At 39.8% G+C, this 23,656-nt stretch overlaps 1 protein-coding gene across 7 annotated transcripts in view; it reads right to left on the bottom strand.

Moving 5' to 3' along the window:
• Positions 1-81: 81 nt before the first annotated feature.
• Positions 82-23,656, bottom strand: part of ADAM22 (ADAM metallopeptidase domain 22) — a 280,087-nt gene continuing 256,512 nt past the window's right edge. For 6 of the 7 annotated variants that reach the window (XM_075587468.1, XM_075587460.1, XM_075587463.1 and 3 more), the window contains 3 exons: positions 17,808-17,931; positions 2,397-2,469; positions 82-1,171 (listed from right to left, as the gene is read on the bottom strand). In XM_075587468.1, the coding sequence (XP_075443583.1) occupies positions 2,437-2,469; positions 17,808-17,931 (157 nt within the window). In that variant the 3' untranslated portion in view covers positions 82-1,171; positions 2,397-2,436. The remainder of the gene's footprint in view (positions 1,172-2,396; positions 2,470-17,807; positions 17,932-23,656) is intronic. The other variant, XM_075587461.1, reaches the window with a different exon arrangement.

The following is a 23,656-nucleotide window of genomic DNA, read 5'->3' as shown; positions in this document are numbered from 1 at the left end:
AACCCATGCCCATTGAAGAGCAAATCAATTTCCAGTATCTGCCAGCAATAGAGTTAAAATATTGGGTAATCATTCAGACACTTGTTATATGTTTACCATTTATTGTGCATCTTCTATCAATTTTTTCCTGCAAAATATATGGCAAAAAACCATAGTCAAGACTTATCCTAGAAAGCAATTAGTTTTCTATGCCCGTTTCTTCAGCTACATAGGAAGTATCTGTTTATTATTTACAATTCAAAAGATACTGATCAATTATTTTTCTTTACTGACTATATCTATATATTTTTTTTTATTTTCTCAGCCAAATGCCTTCAGTGCTGCAGTGATTTATCGTCTGTTACCGCTGGCTGTAGAGCAATAAGTGGCATGTAAAATAGTGACACTGTGTTCAACTATAGAACATCTCGTTAAGGATTTTGATAAAATAAGCTACTATATAATAAATGCTTTTTTTTTTTTTTTTTTACAATTTAAAATGTACATATGTACAAATTGTGTGTTAGCTCAAATCAAGGCGCGTCTTGTAAGTTATTTGATTTTTAAAGTAAAAATGTATATTTCATGTGACAACATGCTATTATTATTCCATATGTTTTATCTATTGCAGGTGGAAAAAACAGAATGGCCATGCATTGAACAGAAGATGGTTGCGTGCATCAAAACAACTTGTTCCAGTTTACTTTCTGCCATATAATGGGGGTTTCGTTTGAATAAACGTAGACATCAGGTCTATGTAGTAAGCGTATTTATAACTGGTGTCTTAATAGATCCTTCATGCAGAAAAATACTCTTTCTATGAGTCCATGTAAGTCGTTATTTTTCATCAATATACGTTTTTTTTTCTTCCTTGGAATTATTAAAGTTGTAGTTGATAGATAGAGACTTTTCTCAGAAGTCAGAGAACAGGTCTTCTGTAAACACCAATGTTTCCATGGTCCTTGAGTATTGGATGATGAATGAGCGCAGGTGCTGTAAGTACTTGAATGAGCGCAGGTACAGTAAGTAATTGAATGAGCGCAGGTACAGTAAGTACTTGAATGAGCGCAGGTGCTATAAAGTACTTGAATGAGCGCAGGTGCGGAGTTGACACTGAATATGTACAGAAGTTGATATCCATTTCTGATGAGGCCAGCAGTCACTGATACTTTTAGATCGACGTCTCCCATAGCTGCGTTAAACAGGGGGAAAAAAAGTTTAATTTGTCTATCAATCCAGGTTTTTAAACTTCTAAGACTAGAAAACAAAAACATGGGGATTACTGTAAATTTAAAATAACATTTGACATTTTCTGCAAAAAAGAATTAAATGTTGCCCTACTACATGTTGTGTGTCTATTCTGAGGACACGATAATCATCCTGTTTATAACAGATAACCACCTAATTTAATGTATTTTATTGCAGCCTCATGATGACTGCCATAGGGTCTATGTGTCAAGGCAACTTTTGTGCAAAACCAGGGCATTTTCATCCTGCATCTGCTGTATGCATCAAAGCATTTTTCTCCAATTTTGCCCCGTCTGACCCATCTTGCACTGTGTGGGGTGTCAGTAGGAGGGGTTGGGGAGGAGTTACAAGGTGCACTGATTATAATTAGATATATCACATTCTATCACGTGCGTCGTTATTTTTTCCCTTTATTTGCCCCTTAAAAATTCTTTCCATCTAAAGTGACATAAGCCTCACATTCTGCATCAGATGTAAGAAACGGTTTTAACATATGCTACAGTTCTGCTTAAAACAACAGAGCACTGCAGTAAAACACACATTGTGTATGTTGATACATAGACCCCCATGATTTTATTTTGATGAGAATGACTTTTATAAACAAGTTTATTGTATCATGACACTTTCTAAACCTAAAAAACTGCCTCACCCCCAATTATTCACCATTATACTTTGAGACTAAAGAAAGCTCAATACAAGTGAAAAAATATATTTACCTATACATTTATCTTTACCCAACAAAAATACAGATGTAGCACATTATTGTGCCTGTTATCACGCGGTAAGGCACTACCTGGCATGATAAGTTAGTTGAGTTGTAAATCGTATGATAACGCATGTAGTAACCGGTGCAATAATGTCTGCCATATCTAATAAAAATACACTGGTGATCCAATTTACTAAGTGCCAGAGTTCAGCCATACTGGCTGTAACTTTGTAATAGGAAACTAGCTTCAACTGGGCAGGAATAAGAGACCCAATCCCCCAGTATCTTCTAATGTTCTTCCTAAGCATAACATTGACTAGAAAACGAGAAAAGAAACCACACTAAAATAACTGCTTTGCACATTTATTATGGAGAGAGACCCTGTGCACTGCCATGAGAGGACTAGAAGAAAAATAATGGTAAGAATTTTCCCTCGCTTCCACATCCCCATGGCACTTCATACCTGTAGGATGTACCACAGCAGGTCCAATAATAGGAGGGATTCAGACGCTAAAACCGTCTGCAGTACTGTCCTCCTGAAAGACGAATTAGCAGATGCTGCTACGTTCAATTTATAATATTTAATGAATGTGTTAACTGATGTCCATGTTACCACCTTACATGTCTCTGCCACCAAAGCTTGACCTTTTTCAGCCTATAAAGCTGCAATTTGCCTGGCTTAATGCACTTTAATCCCCGTAAAGCCTCGGGCATGGTGCCTTGGGCCGTGCTGATCCGCGCTCCTGCTCTGCCTCGCCTGCTCAAACTGGAGCTTTTTTGTGTCCTAGCAGGCGAGGCAGTGAGCGTGCTTTGTGGGCGGGGCAAAGGCGTGGCGGAGGCGGAACGGAGGCGTGGCGGGAGGTGGGGCTAGTCCCTCGCTCCCATTGGATGTGAGCGGTCACATGACGGCTCCTCCGCTCCCCTGAGCAAATTTTAAATTTGCCTGTCTTCTCAGAATTTCTCAGCCTCCGCACGCATGCGGGAGCAGCTGCTAAAGCCGCGCTGATGACAGATGCAGGGGTAAGTGCATCTGCTCAGCGCGGCTCAGCACAGCCTGCTGTACTATGTCCCAGGCCTTAGACTTGACACCTCGGTCTAAATATGCCGTCGTTATGGCTATTATAGTCCACCTTGCCAAAAATGGGGTTGAAGCTTAAAAAAGAAACAAAACAACATTTTTTTGGATCCTGCAAACAAAATGAGTAATTTCTCCATTTTCTGAAACTTACTGGTTCTATGCAAGTATATCTTCAAACGTGTTGTGACCAAATCCATCTTGGATTGCATTGAGAGTAGGCTAATAGGATGGCAAAGCAATGCCCTGATTCATTTTGAAACAAGTATTACATTTACATGGATCTTTATTGGAAAGTGCTTAAACTCCCCTGGCCTAAGTGACTGACACTACAAAAAGTATTTTGACTAGAGTGTCAGAAGTCTTATTGCAGTATATTGGAGTGGTTCAAATGGTTTGGAGCCTTAAAACTACTTAAAAATGTAGAGCTAACATGTTTTGTCAGGGTTGGGGTTGACCCCTAACTGCTGCAATGGCTTCTAACTGTACCTTCAACTAACTTTGTGCTAAGCCTTATTTGAAGCCCTGCAACAAAAACTCCAAGATGACTAGAACTGAGGCTTTCTGGGGATCCACATTCTTCCCCTTACACCATCGGGAAAAATGTCTCCATGCTTCTAAGGTCTATTCCAGAAAATTGGTTCTGAAAATGTCAAACTGCTTGATAGACAGCCTTTAATTCCTGGAAGACCAGATTCCAATCTCTGACAAATGTACCTTGAACTATTACATTGCCAAGATGCACATCCTATCCTCTGCTGCTGGCATCTGCTGTTAGAACCCCCCCATGAGGAAGTTTAAAGGGGCATGTCTGTTTCAATTGAGAGTATTTCCCCACCAGCACAACACAAGCTGGGTGTCTGGAGACAATTTCAACCTTCTGTCCCACAATGCCAGGAAACAACTCTGTAGTTCTTTTACGTGCATCCTGGCCTATGGAACAGTGTGAATAAAAGCGGACATATGACCTAGTAGGGAGGCACTGAGCATATCAGTTTCTGTTTTCTTTCATCATACAGGAAAAACTGCACTTGCACTGTATCTATCATGGAGCCCAGAAATTGCACTTGCTGACTTGGTACCAGACTGCTCTTTTCCAAGTTTAGTATCCAACCGTGATTTTGAAGGACTTGTATTACTTTGATTATGTGCGAGAGCAGTTCTGACGCTGATTAAGCTTTTTTTTTGTAAGCCAAATGTTCAAATAGGTAATAATAGTAGCATCTTTAAAGCAGGAAGGAAGTACTATCACCACGCCAAGATTTGTAAATTATCTTTGAGTAGAGAAGAGGACATAGGGTAAAATCCTGAGCTGAAAATGTTGTAGACAGGTTTCCGTATGTACAGAGAACCATAAGAATTTCTGATGACTTACATAAATTGGCATATGCAGGTAGGCATCTTTCCATCATTGCCCGCTACAGAACATTCAGAACTGTTCCATCTTACACGAAACGTGTCTTACAAACTTTACAAATGTAAGATCCAGCACAGGCTAGAAAGACCCCGACACCTTAGGGACCAAAAACAGTCGATAACACATGCCTACACCCAATTCCTGCTTTGGAGCCTTGACGAAAACTGCTCTGTTCAGGAATCTGATTACCTCTTCAGGCCCATGCTCTTTACTGGCTGTGCTGGAGCTTGGAAATGAAAAACATGTGAAGAGACCTTTCCTCGAACTCTATTATATAGCTAGATCTTACAGTACCACCTGAAGCACTGATTTCTCTGATGTCTTTTTTCATTGTTCCATAAAAAATCAAAAGCCAGAAAACTCTGTTCTTAAATACTGGCAGGGTGTAGAAGATGATGCACAAGCTTTAGGAAAAAAGTAGTAGCTGGACTGCTCCACACAGGTACAAAAATCCTTTATTGACGGCACATTAAAAAGAGCAACAAGGAGAAGAGTCCCCTCTGACGCATTTTCGCGTGACATGCACGCTTTAAATACTGGCACAAAACATTCCTTCTGCCGTTTGCTTGCCTTCGTTGTCTGGATCTTGCTCAGCAAATTCCTTCCCATCTTCTTGGTCTTGAATATCCCAATGGGCCAGACCCATATCCACATCCTGGAACAAAAGGCCGAAAACTTGCACCGTATCTTCTTTCTTGTCGAAGGAATTTGCTTCTTCCAAACAAGAAAATCCTTTCAAATGGAACTGAACAAGTCTTGATCCTTTCCATACTATCCCTGAAAAAGGATCCATCATCCAATGGGATTGCCTGTCTCCTGGGTAGTCTTGCGACCAAAGCATCCACCTTGGGTGCTGCCTCCCAACTTGCCACATTTTTCCGCTAGCAAGGATAAACCTGTTTGAATCGTCTAGAAAAGTGTTTGTGTATCAGGGTTCTTTCACTCCTTCGCAATCATCTTCATAACCACTAGATGTACCGGAAAATATCTGTATTTTTTATGACCCTCAAAATACTTCCAGTCTTGTTTTAAGAGTCTCTCTAGAATCTAAAGCGTGCAAACTTGGGCACATAGTCTTAATACATTTATCAATAAATCCAGGTGAAAAATAAGCAGCCTACTCATACACGTCTCTAAGAACAGATTGTGGTTCTTTTTGAACAATGGGTTCAGAAGTTTTCTTATCTTCTTTCACAGCCTTATACTGTACCATTCATAAAGCTCATTACATTTCACAGATGATTCCTAATGAGCAATTATTGTTTGGCACACCTTCGTGTAACCGGATGGCCGGAAGTGAAGTCCTTCCAATTCGGTGTTCAGTGAGCTGCTGGTTCCCGGAGGGACTTCATACACTGAACACCGAATTGGGAGGACTTCACTTACGGCCATCCGGTTACACGAAGGAGAGACAGGGGAGGATGCTATTACTTCGGACGGCGTTGCTGGCACATGAGAGCCAATCTCATACCTGCTTATTTATACAGTACTTTTGTGAGTGGGCATTTGCTTGATTTTAAGTTCCATAAATTACATGTTATTACGTTAATGCACTAGGTGTGCGCCTGTTTTTTTCTTCTTTTTTCACAGATTTATTCAGGGAGTAGTGATCCCTTTGAAACGGGCTGCAAACACCTGGATGTCATTGCTTTTGGAACGGGACTTTGTTTTTTCAGGGTTTTTTTTAAAGGTTTTTTAATCATTCAATTTTGAAGAGTTTTTCAATTGCATTTATACATTTTGAGTTTTATTATTGTTTATATTTTTTTTAATCTTTATTAAATAGTATTCTGTTTATTTAAATAACATATGCACTACCCTATCTCCTTTCAGGTTTTTAGTATTGCCATTGGCCATCATTAAACCACCCCAATAGACTAATTCATGGTAGGGTTAATCAGTTCTTCATTTTATTAGCTTGTGTTCAGGTTATATTAGAGGCGCTACTTCATTGCTTTTTGTTTCTTTTAATATATATATATATAGAGAGAGATATATATATATAAATATATATATATTATCTAGATCAAGATGTAGAATTGTAGAATGGACCCCAATTTCTGGGCTCAGGCAGCAGAGACCTTTCATGCACACCTTGTACTCTGAGGAGATAGGCACTTACTGATCAAAAATGTAAACACTTCCTGGCATCTGATGTCATGGTTTCCGCACTAATTTTCCCCACCTGTAGCGTCTACTTCAACTGTGTGCTACAGATACGAAAGAGGCAAGGATGGTGCGCAAATTAAAACCAAACAAAAAGTAAATACGTGTATAAAGATAATGGCTTACTCTACACAGCAAACTACTGTGTAGTGTAAGCCATTATCTTTATACACGTATTTACTTTTTGTTTGGTTTTTGTTTGCGCCCCATACTTGCCTTTTTTGTATTTCCTAGACACATGGACTGTGTTTTTTTGGGTGCTGCACCAACACCTCACATTTATTAATTATCCGATCCACACCGTTGCTTGTTAAATTATTAATTTGCTCTTAATTTTACTTTGCTCAACGCTACAGATACGCAGTACTGAATTTCCTATCCCAATGTCATCCTGCAGGCAGGTGGGAGAGGGAGAACTGAAGGGGCGGACTTTCTGTCAGTCTGGATACGAGCATGCTCTTTCTTCCGTTCCTTAGGACATTATAAAAGATGGCAGAAAATACAACAGAGTTCCCTGTATCGATAAAGATGGTAGGAAACTGCAGCCTCCCTTCCATTGAAACCCATATCACTTCCGCATGGAGGCAAAAAGGAAACGTCACACTCCCCTCTTTAAGTTGCAAGAAAATAACAAAGCACCATAACCAGTCCTTCTGAGAGGACAGGAAATAAACAACTGAAGCTGCAGGGAGGAGCTGTCACTTACACCTGCCCAGTTGTAGCTTGGTTCCCGTTCAGCCCAGAGGGTGAGGACCTTCTTCCCACAGTTGTGCATTGCCATAGTAGAAGATAAACTGTTTGAGAGGCAGATATGACACAAACATCAAAAGTGTTTAGTTACTGCATATAAATCTTTTCACGAGTGTCTTTCCTAAGTCCATTTCATCAGAAAAGAGGACACAAAGTGATGTCCCGATCACAGTCATGAGTACAGTATAGTAGGAAAAGAATTGGACGAGCACTGCTGTGAAGGAAGGCTGGAGGCAGGGTGCAGCAAAAATTGAACTTTATTCAGGCATACAAGCCTAGGTAAAAACACACGAGGAGGATCCTCTGACGTGTTTCGTCCTTATGGGACTTTGTCAAAGAGTGATCTAAGGTAACCGGATCCAGGTATATATAGCCCCTCCTCCCCTATGCCGGTGCATGGCTCCTCCCCTCCAGGTAATATGCTCATACTGTCGCAAGAGAACGATGGTGAGTGGGGGTGAGTCGCCACGCAACTGCGCAAGGAGCAGGCAGCCAATAAAAGAACACACACTGATGTATAACCACCACATATGCGCTGCACCAAGTGTCCTGTGCTATACAAATATTATACAGGTAACATATACAATCTGCAACATGTTGGATACTTTATAGACCCACAGTGTCACTACATGGGGGGATATGAACCCTTAAGCTGGCAACTGATCCGGTTTAACCTATACAAACTGACATTGAGATATATTAAAAATACAAAAATAGATACAGAAAAAGTGCTAATAACCAAACACATATAATACACAAAGTGTAAGTCCATAAGATAGAGTTTGGACCTTCAACTATTCAATAGGGAATGTTGTATGTGTATGTATAACCCCTAGATATAGCTAACAACCTAAACAATTCTTTAATAAATAAAAAGGCAAAAGGTATTGTTACAAAACACAGTAATAATAAATACAATATAAACACATACATAAACCATAATTAGTCAAATAATCCCTAAATTAAAACAAAAAAACTCCAAATGGGGATAAAAAAGAAATAATATATATAAAATATATATTATATATCGTATGCAAAAATTCCTAATTAAACAATCATAGAATATACCAAATGTGACTATAAAATGACTCCATGTCTAGTCAGACCCATAACTATATCTTCCAAAGGCCAGGGTGTGCAGCGCACAGCAAAGATGATGAGAGCAGGTCTTGCAGTAAAATTCCTTTATTGGTAAGTCATCTGGATGTGGGACAGCAGCAAACTTCAACGCGTTTCGTTCTAGAGAACTTTTTCAAGAAGTGCTGTATACTATACTATCACAGGTTTAAATACAGCTGCCCGCCGGGTTTTCGCGCCAAAAATGACGTCATCCGCATCATCAGGCCAATGAAATCATGTGTGCCGCACATGCGCCGCGCGCCGGAGCTTTTGGGAACGTGTGCAGTCCCAGCCGCACTATCCACGCTCGGCACGTCATGACGTCATGGCCCGTCATCAAACCAATAGGATTCGTCCATGCCGTGCATGCGCCGCGCGCCGGATCACTCTAGGAGCCACCGCAGTCCCCAGCCGCGCTCATCAAGTGCAGTGCGCCTCTCAGGACGGCCCCCACACTGAGAGCACGCCTCTGGGAGCTGCGTGTGCCTCCCTCCTGCTCCCCGTATTGGCGCATGCGCAGACGCTTCCTCCAGCTACCAAAGCATTGTAGGACCCAATATGTGAATGACCATAACTTGGGGGCCAATAAAACATTAGGTTAGATCCCTGTGGGCCACTAAAAGTCACCAGGCAGGCAGCTGCACATAAAAATATACATAAAAATACACAAAAAATAAATAAATTTTATATTAAACAAAACTAGTCACTAAACAATTCCTATAAATATTTATATAAAAAAAAACTTCACATAAATATATATGAAAAGATTGTTAATAAGCAATATTTTAAGGAAAAAGGATAATATAGACAAAAAAGTATAGGTAAACATATATGAGGAAAACATAATCTGACACTGTTATGTGTTTGACAAAAATTGTAGTATAGAGATTGTTTTTATTATTTAAAAGAATTCTGAAAAAATTAAAAACAAATTAAAAAGGTATAATTTAATCTTGTACCTATATCTGAAGAACAGCAAATTGCTTGCTCCTATATGTGGGATGGAGTTTACAGCCTAATAATCATATTGTTGAATAGATGCCTTTGTTTATATATGTAGTGTGGAGGACTATGTAGTAGGCATGTGAATTTGTGAGTAGAATATTTTTTCTCCTCTTAAGCATTATTACAGTACTATGGTTACATACATGTTAGCGTAGATGGATGTGTAATTTATGACAAGTTGTTAGGTACATATGCATTTTAGGAGAAACCAGAATACATGGACAGCAATAAATGTACTTAAGTAAACGTAATGACCCCTTTAGCAAAGATAAGTCAATTGGTCCAAGGTTTGGTTGGAGACATGTGGGGGTAATAAAGCAAAACGCAATAGACTGTTGGTATTTATTATATATATATCATTTGTCTATAATTTTTTCTGTGTTGAATATTTAAATATGTATACTCTGAATGATCTCATTTAAGGAAATGATTGAGATTCCATTCCACATTCATCCCATCTGGATGTCTTGTTTTTAAAGTGAAAATCCAATAGGATTCTCTACAGTCTAAAGCCTTTACAACATTTCCCCCTCTTTCTTTTTTCATTATCTTTTCAATACCCATGAATGAGAAGCTGTTTATGCCTCCCTGTCTGCATTCCGTAAAATGCTTGGACACAGGATGATCAGTATCTTGTTTTCGAATCAATCTGCAGTGTTCCTGCATCCTTGTTTTCAGGGCCCTTGTGGTCCTTCCGACATATCTCTTCCCACAGCCACAAGTGATAAGATATATCACAAATGTGGTATTGCAATTTATAAAGCTGTATATGGTATAGCGTTTATGTGGGTTGTGGGAAAAGACATGTCGAGCAGGCTTCATGAAATTGCACATATTGCAGTGATTGCATCTAAAGGATCCTTTAGTGGATAAACTTTCTGGATCCTTCAATGGCGTGGATATCACGCTTGGTGATAAAAATGTGGCCAATGTCTTAGCTCTTCTATATACAAATGTTGGGCCTTCCTCTGTATATCCACGAAGTATGGGATCCATTTTAAGTAATTCCCAATGCTTATTAACAATTTTGTTTACATGATAACTGGATCTATTAAATTGGGAAATAAATAAAGGACAGATCCCATCTTCCTTAGCCTCTCTTTTCTTACTGTTGGTAGTACGAGAACCATCCCTCATTCTGGATCCAGAGGGTAATACAGTTTCACGTTCAATTTCCGTGACTTCCTGCAACGTCGTTTGGAGGGTCTCCCGGTCATAAGTTCGTACGCAAGCTTACGCTAAAAAAATTCTTCCATAAACCGAATATGGGAGGTGATTCTCAAAATGTGACAACTCCATATGAAGAACATGATATTTCCAGTTGTAATGTAACTAACCCTCCTTCCACTCCCCCTTTAGGAATCCTTGACTCCTTTAGAGATGAATGTACACTCAGAGACATGGAAGATCTTTTTATCCAGGGTAATACATTAGACGATACACAAACACATATAATAGGAGACTGGAGGTCCAAACTTAAAGATAAGTCCGTGTTTTACCCCACTTTTGCTAAAGGTCCATATCTTAGCATGTTTGAGAACCTGGTGGTTCGTGACCTCAGACTGTTGGCTCAGGGGTTTTCCTTCACTCACTCAAGGTATGACAATTTAAGCAAGGATGAAGGAATTGCTATCAAGACTTTGCAGTACAATCCCATGCTAGTCATTAAGAATGCAGACAAAGGGGGGGCGGTGGTAGTGCAGAGTAGGGTTGACTACTTCAAGGAAGCATTCCGCCAACTTGGAGATGTGTCTTCCTACTCTGTACTGCCCCGGGACCCCACGAATTGTTTTTTGCAGGAACTCCTTGAGCTGATAGATCTGGGGACGGCCACACATGTCTTGACCAAAACAGAAACAGATTTCATTATTAACCCCCATCCTGTTATTCCTATATACCACCATCTCCCAAAGATCCACAAGACTTTGGTCAACCCTCCTGGTCGGCCGATAGTCTCTAGCATTGGATCTTTGGGAGATGGTTTGTCTCAATATGTCAATGAATATCTGCAGCCCTTTGTAAGGGCATTGCCCTCCTTCATTTTGGATTCAGGGGACCTACTCACCAAATTGCAAAAAATCACATGGGATCAAGATTATCTGTGGGTTTCAATGGATGTGGTCTCCCTATACACAATTATACAACACGATCTGGGCATGACGGCTGTCCGCCACTTTATAGAATGTCCAGGTAGCTCTATACTCACAACCACGTTCATTATGGAATCAATCCTTTTTTTACTCACTCACAATTATTTTCTTTTTGAGCACGAATTTTATTTGCAACTTCGGGGTACGGCAATGGGGACAAGTTTTGCCCCCTCCTATGCCAACCTTTTTATGGGGTGGTGGGAGAACAACTTTATCTATAGTAGCACCAACACGTATAGGCACAACATCATTTTTTATAAACGTTTTATTGATGACCTTATCTTTATTTGGCACGGGACCACAGACACTTTATTAGAATTTATTGAGTATTTAAATGATAACAATCTAGACATTCACCTTACTGTCAATTATCATTCACATCACATAAGCTACCTGGACATTCTTTTCTACATAGACATTGATCAAAAAATACAATCTGATATCTACAAGAAACCTAACTCGAGAAATTCATTTCTTAGAGCGGACAGCTGTCACCCCAGATCTGTAATCAAGGGAATACCCAAGGGTCAGTACCTCAGACTTAGGAGAAATTGCTCAACTCACAGCGATTTCACCACTCAGTCTGGGGAACTGACCAAAAAATTCATTGAGCGGGGATATGACCGGGAGACCCTCCAAACGACGTTGCAGGAAGTCACGGAAATTGAACGTGAAACTGTATTACCCTCTGGATCCAGAATGAGGGATGGTGCTCGTACTACCAACAGTAAGAAAAGAGAGGCTAAGGAAGATGGGATCTGTCCTTTATTTATTTCCCAATTGAATAGATCCAGTTATCATGTAAACAAAATTGTTAATAAGCATTGGGAATTACTTAAAATGGATCCCATACTTCGTGGATATACAGAGGAAGGCCCAAAATTTGTATATAGAAGAGCTAAGACATTGGCCACATTTTTATCACCAAGCGTGATATCCACGCCATTGAAGGATCCAGAAAGTTTATCCACTAAAGGATCCTTTAGATGCAATCACTGCAATATGTGCAATTTCATGAAGCCTGCTCGACATGTCTTTTCCCACAACCCACATAAACGCTATACCATATACAGCTTTATAAATTGCAATACCACATTTGTGATATATCTTATCACTTGTGGCTGTGGGAAGAGATATGTTGGAAGGACCACAAGGGCCCTGAAAACAAGGATGCAGGAACACTGCAGATTGATTCGAAAACAAGATACTGATCATCCTGTGTCCAAGCATTTTACGGAATGCAGACAGGGAGGCATAAACAGCTTCTCATTCATGGGTATTGAAAAGATAATGAAAAAAGAAAGAGGGGGAAATGTTGTAAAGGCTTTAGACTGTAGAGAATCCTATTGGATTTTCACTTTAAAAACAAGACATCCAGATGGGATGAATGTGGAATGGAATCTCAATCATTTCCTTAAATGAGATCATTCAGAGTATACATATTTAAATATTCAACACAGAAAAAATTATAGACAAATTATATATATATAATAAATACCAACAGTCTATTGCCTTTTGCTTTATTACCCCCACATGTCTCCAACCAAACCTTGGACCAATTGAATTATCTTTGCTAAAGGGGTCATTACGTTTACTTAAGTACATTTATTGCTGTCCATGTATTCTGGTTTCTCCTAAAATGCATATGTACCTAACAACTTGTCATAAATTACACATCCATCTACGCTAACATGTATGTAACCATAGTACTGTAATAATGCTTAAGAGGAGAAAAAATATTCTACTCACAAATTCACATGCCTACTACATAGTCCTCCACACTACATATATAAACAAAGGCATCTATTCAACAATATGATTATTAGGCTGTAAACTCCATCCCACATATAGGAGCAAGCAATTTGCTGTTCTTCAGATATAGGTACAAGATTAAATTATACCTTTTTAATTTGTTTTTAATTTTTTCAGAATTCTTTTAAATAATAAAAACAATCTCTATACTACAATTTTTGTCAAACACATAACAGTGTCAGATTATGTTTTCCTCATATATGTTTACCTATACTTTTTTGTCTATATTATCCTTTTTCCTTAAAATATTGCTTATTAACAATCTTTTCATATATATTTTTGTGAAGTTTTTTTTTTTATATAAATATTTATAGGAATTGTTTAGTGACTAGTTTTGTTTAATATAAAATTTATTTATTTTTTGTGTATTTTTATGTATATTTTTATGTGCAGCTGCCTGCCTGGTGACTTTTAGTGGCCCACAGGGATCTAACCTAATGTTTTATTGGCCCCCAAGTTATGGTCATTCACATATTGGGTCCTTCAACGCTTTGGTAGCTGGAGGAAGCGTCTGCGCATGCGCCAATACGGGGAGCAGGAGGGAGGCACACGCAGCTCCCAGAGGCGTGCTCTCAGTGTGGGGGCCGTCCTGAGAGGCGCACTGCACTTGATGAGCGCGGCTGGGGACTGCGGTGGCTCCTAGAGTGATCCGGCGCGCGGCGCATGCGCGGCATGGACGAATCCTATTGGTTTGATGACGGGCCATGACGTCATGACGTGCCGAGCGTGGATAGTGCGGCTGGGACTGCAGACGTTCCCAAAAGCTCCGGCGCGCGGCGCATGTGCGGCACACATGATTTCATTGGCCTAATGATGCGGATGACGTCATTTTTGGCGCGAAAACCCGGCGGGCAGCTGTATTTAAACCTGTGATAGTATAGTATACAGCACTTCTTGAAAAAGTTCTCTAGAACGAAACGCGTTGAAGTTTGCTGCTGTCCCACATCCAGATGACTTACCAATAAAGGAATTTTACTGCAAGACCTGCTCTCATCATCTTTGCTGTGCGCTGCACACCCTGGCCTTTGGAACTTTTATATCAACAGCTGCACGCCGTGGAAGGGAGATTCTGGGAAGAACAGTACGTGAGTACATACCTAGGGCTAACCCAATGAGGAAGGGGGGGGGTGTCTTTGGACAACCCACCCCAACCTTCAGGGTACCTTATGCCCACTTAAGGTTTAGTACTATTATTTATTATATACCCAGTCTACACTCCCTTCCATATATCTGGTCCTAGCACTGTTAGAGCACCATCACACATACAAAACTCCATAACTATATCTTGTCTTAAATCTCAATATTTTATCATAATATAAATATTGAATTATGTTGATATACAATATTAGGTATACATGGTTGTCATTCTATAAGTCATAATAAATCGTAATTGTAATCTTAATAGTCACGCTACTAAGAGAAATAAATTCAAATAGCCAGTTAGGACTGTTTCGTACAGTATATTTAGTGTTAAATTAAGGTATGAGCATCCGCCTTTATAGTAGATTCATGAACCTAAGGGGATATTGAGGTGGATACACCATTATGATTGACAATATTGGTCTTGGAATTGTGAATTTATAGATAATGTGCCAATTCCCAATCCACATTAATTCCATGTGGATGGAGACTGTTCATACAAAATATCCAGGACATTCCGCGTCTATTAAGGATATTTAATCTGTCTCCCCCCCTAGTTGCTACTGGGACATGTTCTAGTCCTGAGAAGGAGAGACTCTCAATTCCTCCCCTTGGGCAAGTTGAAAAATGCATCGACACCGGATGCAGTGTATCCATCTTTTTAATCAAGCGCACATGTTCTTGTATCCTATGTTTTAGGGGCCTTATGGTACGCCCAATATAGACCTTACCACATCCGCATTTGAGCATGTAAATAACGTAACTAGTGTTACAATTGATAAACGTTTGTAAATTCTTACGTGTTTTTGGCGTAGAGCATTCAATATTTTTAATTGTTTTGGCAAAGTGACAGACACTACACTGGCCACAGGGAAAAAAGCCTTTTAGTATATTTGATACACTCATAGTTTTTTGGCAGGTAAACAAACTGGGTGACACATATGATGCTATCGATTTGGCTTTACGGAACACCAATTTTGGTCCTCTGTCTGTTATTGATTTCAAATCTGTATCTAATTTCAATGTGTCCCAGTGTTTGGAGATGATAGCCCGTATGGCATTAGATTGTCCGCTCTGTTGGGTAATAAAAAGGGGTAATGGTTTAGTACCTTGTTTACCCCACTGTCCTTTTTTGGAGACATTCATAGATAAGAGATCTTTTCTCTCCATGGACCTCACCAAATCTAGTGTATCTTTAAAATCTTTTTCCTTGTACCCCCTCTCGAGAAATCTGCTAATAAGTTTGTGTGCCTGTATGTCAAAGCTTTCTTCCGTGGAACATAGCCGTTTAAGGCGTAACAATTGGCCCTTTGGGATGCCTCTCTTCAGGGGCCCTGCATGGTTACTACTAGCCATGAGATAAGTATTCCTGGAGTTGGGCTTCCTATATACGTCAGTCTGTATGTTCCCTTCTACATCTATGAATAGAGTGAGGTCCAAATAACAAATATGGTGTGTACTGTGCTCATACGTGAAGTGTAGGTTATACTGTATTTGTTTTTATTGAGATTTTGTATGAAAAAATCCAATGTTTGTGCATCACCCTCCCATATAAAAATAAGATCATCTATGTAGCGACGATAAAATAAAATGTGGTGTCCATATAGATTGTGATTACCGTAGATGAAAAGTGACTCCCATAACCCCATAAATAAATTAGCAAACGAAGGTGCAAATGATGTGCCCATAGCTGTGCCCATAGCTGTGCCTATAAGTTGTAAATAAAATTGTGCATCATAACAAAAAAAAAGGGGCTATATATACCTGGATCCGGTTACCTTAGATCACTCTTTGACAAAGTCCCATAAGGACGAAACGCGTCAGAGGATCCTCCTCGTGTGTTTATACCTAGGCTTGTATGCCTGAATAAAGTTCAATTTTTGCTGCACCCTGCCTCCAGCCTTCCTTCACAGCAGTGCTCGCCCAATTCTTTTCCTACTCTGCTTCTACATGGGACCGAGGCACGCACCGGCACAGGGGCCATCCAGTCCTCCAACAAGGGAAACGCAGCCGAATTCAGCCACAGAAGAAGAAAGAAGTGAGTACATTAAACCCTTCTATTTGGGATTATGGGAGGTTATGTTTAAGCCCACCCACTGCGGGACTGCCGGGTAGAGATACATACTCACCGGACAGGACAGACGGCTTTCTTTCCTCTCTCTCCCTCTACATTATGCACTGTGGCTGTTGTGCTGTGGCTGCTTCCCTTACAATGATGTACGGACTTAAACATTACTGATATCAGCAGTGAGGATGATGAATACCCTGTGCCAAGTGTTTAAAAGCAAAGACATGCGCTCTTGAATGACTGCACTGGACTGTTTTAGAGCACCCAATTAAGGGAGTTTCCCTTACCCACCATGAGCACAGTATAAATGAACCCTTTATCAGATGAATATGATTTGGTAAAGATTTACATGCTGTAGCTAAACACTTCTGATGTTTGTGCCATAGCTGCCATTGAAAAGTTTTTGGGGGCAAAGTTGGCAAATGGATGATTCTTTTTCCTAGACATACCTTAATTTACAAAGATGAACTACATCTCTCATAACTCTGAGTCGGCAATAGCCATTTTTGCACATTAATAGCTGTTGAAGTGAACGTTGGCATGTAACTCAATGGCATGGTGACCCTGTTGACACTGCTGTGCTATGCGGGCAGATATTTCATAAGACAAACCCACTATAATGTTTGTTTGTGAAAGCTATTCAATACCTAGGCAGTGATGACAAAGTTGCCATTAGATGTCTGAAACATTCATACATTATGTGTGTCAAGAGAGAGTGGATTTGGCCCGGGATTAAAGGGGTTACATCCCATTTGGCCTCCCCCTCTACTCTCACCTGGGAAGCAAGGGGTTAACTGGACTGAGGTCTAGCAATGTGTTTTTTAAACCAGAGTCAGCCCTTACTCAAATGTCTTCATGTATTGCTGTGATGTCAACATCTGAACCTGAATTATGGAAGAATGGCCCATCCTGTATCCTGATGGCTTTCTCGTCCTAACCTTTAAGTTAGTGTCATATTTTGTCTGTTATTTGTATATCTCGTGTGTTCACCTTTTTCAAGGAATAAATTATATTTTATCATATCTAAGACTCGTCCAGTTCAACCCAGTTATATATTTGGTGGTGTATTATTCATAGCCTGTCGCAAAGCTCCTGTCACAAGGTGATCATATGTTCAGATTCAGTAAAGTTATACATTTTCTGCATTATCCTGAGCTAATGGTGTTCCATACCTTTGCACTTTGTCTATTGGCTTTTCTCTCTTCATCAGGAAGTGGTGGCATGGGGTATGGGTATTTCCTACTAGAGGCAATGGATCCAGTAGAAGAAGTTGGTGACTTGGCAGGTGACAGTGTCCTGATACATTAAAGTTAGAAGAAAAAAAAATGAACAACTAAATGTATTGTGCTTAGTTATGTACCACACATATCTATTACATGTCAAATATTTTTTGTATCTCTTATTTGGTCAATATGAAAATTCTTCATAGATGTTTTACAAAGAAGTTTTCAATGTCTCATAAGATTCTTCTTTAGAAATAAAAACTCCAGCATAACAAACATCTATGAAGAAAGGCCTTTTATACTGTAGCCTTGACAGCTCACATATGATAGCCTATGTCAACATCTTTCATGTTGATCAAGCTAACGGTATTACCCTCTTGCAAAATGCAAGGTCTTGTCCACAATAAGGAACTATTATTCCAAGCTCTTACATTTTATCAAATAACTTTAACACTATCATGATAAATCACAATGTAATAGCATACGTTGAAATAGCAATCCATTGAAGAGAAATAAAACAGGCAATATCCATTCAGGTGAAATTTGCCATTGGGTATTTATGGATATGGTCAAAATGTAGTTTTAATAAGTGTACTAAAGAGTGTTTTAGACAGAACTGAGATACCGAAATGTCAACTTGTTACTATAAGCAAATTTGTACAGTGAGAAAGAACCATCTTACAAAACCAATACTGCTTGAGTGATACAGACACAAAAAGAAGCTACTTGTTTCTTCTGAAACTGTGGGTGATTTCACCACTCAAACTAGTGCAGGTTTTTGTACAGCTATTTACTTTTTATAATTTACATTGCTCTGAAGATGATGTTTTCTGCTAGGGGTTGTTTTCAACAGCCTCTGCATGCAATGACATTTGTAAAATGAATAACATGAGCGTAAAATGTTATGAAACGCAGCACTCTGCGGTGAATGTGATTTATAATAAAACAATTCTTTGCTAGCAAGTCAATGATACAGCATGCAAATCATATACAGTGCAAACCAGCCAAAGTAAAAGCCTGAGGAAAACAAACAGAATGCACTCTGTGTTCTACATTGTCTAAGACTACAGAGAGCGATGGTAAAAAAAAACTTCCCATCATTATAGTTCCTTACTGTTGAACTATAAATGTGTTGCCTTATTCTATTCATCTTTCTGTGTATTTCTCTAATATGCTGCAGGGCTGGTTTAACTTTAAGGGCTAATGATTAGTGTATGGTTTCATCATACAATACAATCGGCACAAATTCGGCAGTCCGTGAGTTCATAGGGTTCATCACAGTAACCATGAGATAAGTCTCCCAAGTGGGAAAAAAGTAAATCATAATTACTCAACTAGAGAGATTTTTGCATTGAAAGATCTCATACTTCAACGTTCAATGTCTTTTGTGCATACTGGTTATAGCTGTCTAACAATATACTGTAAGTGCAAAACAAAAAATACTGTGGAACAGTGTCTCCAAACATCCATCTGCAATAGTCCTACAACAGAACCAATGTTAAACACATCACTCCCTGAGCCCAGTGCTGCTAAGTTGGAGTACATTGAAGATAGTTTAGTTTTATTGAAAACATTAAGCTGTTTTCATACTTGAGGACAAAATGCTGGGAAGCTCTGCTGCAGAATTAAAGTGTGCATTACAATGATATACCATTACCTGGCACATGAGTATACCTTGTAATGGATCAGAAATAAAACAACACCTTAATGTTGCAGTTTATAAGCCTTATAGACCATGGAGGTCTAATGTTGAAATGCTCAAGAAAAAGTACATGATAAACCTAAGATCACTTTGTGCTTCGCATTGATCAAGTAAAGAAACGTCATTTGATTCATCTAGAAAATCTGAATTTTTTTGTTAAGAAACATATTTTTACTGTAGCTCTTTCTCTGATAGAGATGAATAAAACATGTAAGATGGAACATAACTGAAAATAGTCCCTACCCACAGGCCTGAGCTATATCTGCCATGTTGATATTACATGCCGCATGGTCTAATTTACCTCTTGGGCCAATATGTATCAAGCAATGCAAACAGGAGCATGGTTCCAAAATATGATGCAATTTGTGTAATTTTAACACGGTATCTCTTTGTGTCAATGTATAAAGGTGTTTTGCAGCAGTGAGTCGTCTCAGGAGTATGGAAGAGGTAATAGGAGGCAGGGCTGTCGACAGGGGGAGGGGGGCAGCTGGGACTTCTTTCCCAGTCCTGGTGAGTAAAGAGGCCCACGTCCTCTGCTGGCAAACTTAACATGTGGGCAGATCCACAGAGGAGACCTTCTGGAGGGTGTCTGCAGAGGTGCCTGTCAGAGGCAGCCTGCTGTAGGCCGATGGAAAGGAGCCTCCCCCCCTGACATACACCTCTGTGGGAACCCTTCAGCAGGCCCCCTAATCCTCCAAGGCAGCAGGTAAGCTCCTGGCCTCCTTCCCCCCTCCGGGCCCTTATCTTCCTTCCCCCATCCAACCCCCCCAGGCCGATATCTCATTACCCCCCCCCCCCCTCAGGGCTCCCCAGTGCACTGTAGGGTGTGGGGATTAACAGGGAGCCCTGCTCCTTTAATTTGTCCTGGGCCCCCTTCTGCACCCGGAAATAACGAGCGAGTCCTTACCCCCAGAGGTGGTTCCTCTAAGGGTCGGAAGTAGTGATCATAATTGGGTAAATATTGCTTGTGGTGCATGTATAGTCAATGAAGAAACTTCAGGAAGTTTAAATTCATTATCTGTACTGCTTTATATTACAATATACACGCATGTATGCCATTGTGGGCTTATGTGAACGTTTTCTCTGCTAAAGTTGTCTCGAGCATTGAAGGTCCCCTTCGCTACAGTGGACTTTACAATGTTACCATTATTCGAGTTACGTTACATGTTTCTATCACAGGCAGCTCTAGTACTAATGTGCTTAAACACATACAGACATACCTAGCTATTGTGAAGTGCCAAAAGCGCTTCTACAGAAGTGTTTTACGTTAATGTTACGTGGTTTTACACATCTTTGTCCATCTCCTGACTTCCAAGAAAATAACATTACTTCCTGCATTACAAAAGATTACGACACGCAAGCTGTACACAAAGGTTATGTTAATATGCCAGTTCTACAAAACATAGCACTACAGTGTCTGTGCATCAAAGGACGTACCCTTTTGCCGTACAAGTGACAGTTCCAGTAGGCATCTGAACACAAGTAATAAAGTATCAAGGTATTTTCCACCTAAACTGACCCTTGTGCATCAGCCTTCATTTTAGGGACATGTTTTAGGAGAGGTAAATGAAGACTCAGCAGATTAAAATATTATATATATTATATATAGATATATATTTGTTCTGTGTCTCTGTATAGGATTTCCTTAGAACCAACAATTCTGACATGACATAAGCCCATTTGACACTTGTTTTTTGTTCTGTGACTTGGGCACTCATTTTTGGGAGCTTCATACGTAACCTCATTTATCAAAACACAGTTTTAGGACCAATACTTATCCTGGATAACAAGGTAGTCTAAGAAAAAGCTGAAAACCAGCTGAGTTATGAGCACCTTTTTAGTGCTCAAAATAATTATAAGACGTTGAGAAAAAAAATCAAAAGTGTATTATAACATCTTACATCGGTGTTTTGATCACAAGGTGAATCTTTCTCATTTTGATGGATATAGATGTGGCCTTTACTTTACACAGCTGCACCAGCCGACTTTTAAGTTCTTTTGATTTATTGTAGTCTGACTTTCATAAAAATCATACAATAATAAACTTGAAAAGCACTGCACTGGACATACATCTTACCTGTAACCTGACCAGGCGTCAAAGACAAAGGGTATTGAACAGAGGTCGAGTGTGGTCCGTTCATAGCAAGCAAAAAGAGCTTTTATTCGTACATCTTTGCTATCACATGTGGCTTTCTTCGGTGAATTCAGACAATAATGGTCAAAATGTTGGAAGAATTGCTTTAAAAAAATATCATGATTGGATAGCTGCCAGCTTCTTTTTAATAGGGACTCTAAACTACTAGCATAATAGTGTACTACTTTATTCATCCAAGTTTAAAGTAACAACAACTGGTGTTGCTGAGATAAATAGAAATAAAACAGTTAATTACAAGCCGGGGATGTGGGGGTTTCTCACCCTCATCCCTGAGAGATGATTTTATTTATATTGTTAAAAGGTTTAGAATAGTAATGCTGTGCCATCAAAGCTACCACTGTAATGTAATGTATTTCCATGTCATTTGTAGCTAGCACCTCCAGCAAAAGGGGCATATTTTGCCTCTGAAAAATGAAATGACAGTAAATTGATGAAATTACTCTGCAAAGTGAATGTGGAGGTAGCGGGTTAAAAGGCCCCCGATGTGCAGCATTTCAACAAGCAATACTAAGGTAAGGAAATGCAGCCAATGTAAACTTATTGTTCCTGTACTTTCCTGTACTGTACTTTCAACCTCACTGCCTAAAGCAGGGTTGGCCAACTCCAGTTCTCAAGGGCCACCAGCAGGTCAGTTTTTAAGGCTATCCCTGCTTCCGCACAGGTTGGCTCAATCAGTGGCTCAGTCGTTACCCTGATTGAGCCACGGGTGCTGAAGCAGGGATATCCTTAAAACCAGACCTGTTGGTGGCCCTTGAGGACTGGAGTTGGCCACTCTTGGCCTAAAGCAAAGAAAGTTCCAATTGATAGTGAAGGGTCTCTGACTGGTACATGTCTATCCTACTAGTTCCACGGACCACTATTTCTTGTCCATGAGTGCCGCAGAGATTAAACCAGCTCCTCCCCCAGTTAGCTACAGCTCTTTCATAACGTGTTACTGCTTTTTCCCACGTCAACCATGCGCTATGCTTCGGCACGTGTTCTGTAACCCTTTTCCTGCCAGATGGGCCTGAAACTCATTGCGGTTAACATTTTAATATAGAGCATCAAACTTCCCTATTATTAGTAACCTTCAATGCAGGAAGTCAGAGAAGGAGTGGCCACTGTGCATGCAATGTATTGTATATAATGTATACCCTGTTAATTTATGTAACTGTATTTGTAACCATGTATTATTTGTCATATTAACTATGGCCAGGACATACTTGAAAACGAGAGGTAACTCTCAATGTATTACTTCCTGGTAAAACATTTTATAAATAAATTGTAACACACCCAATTAATTATATTTAACCATTTCAAATATAGGAAAACCATTGGGATTTCATATGAAGAACAGAAACCCCAATAAATATGTCCTATTCGTTTGCACTGAAGAAAAGTGCTGCCTAATATTATCCAAAAGAAAGCTGATGTTTTCTGATGAATATTGTCCTGTTTCTGTTTCATTTTTGCACCAAGGAATCTATGATAAGTCCCCCTAATGTCAAACTGTTCTCAGATATTTGATGCAAGCTTGTGTCATTTTAATGTACTTGCAGTTCTCACCTTGTCTGGAGAAATAGGGCAACTTTGCTACGAGCCACAAAAATAGTGCGCCAGTTTTAATTTACGACAAATTTAGATTAAAAAAAATACAGAAAAAAAGTCAACATTTTGTTATAATGAACAACTCCTCTGAACATAAATACAAGGAAAAAGACTTCCAATATCAACAAAAGTCAGTAAATTAGAGAGAAGTTTCTATTTGAATCAATTATAGAATAATAGGAGAGAGGGAGAAATAGAGGGGGAGGGAGAGAGAGAGGGGGTGAGGGAGAGAGAGAGAGAGGGGGGGGAAGGGAGAGAGAGAGAGGGGGTGAGGGAGAGAGAGAGGGGGGAGGGGAAGGGAGAGAGAGAGGGGGGGGAGGGAGAGAGAGAGGGGGGAGGGGAAGGGAGAGAGAG

This window comes from Ascaphus truei, chromosome 2 (assembly GCF_040206685.1).
Source record: "Ascaphus truei isolate aAscTru1 chromosome 2, aAscTru1.hap1, whole genome shotgun sequence".
Classification (NCBI taxonomy): Eukaryota; Metazoa; Chordata; class Amphibia; order Anura; family Ascaphidae; genus Ascaphus; species Ascaphus truei.
This window is presented reverse-complemented; position numbering and strand designations above follow the sequence as displayed.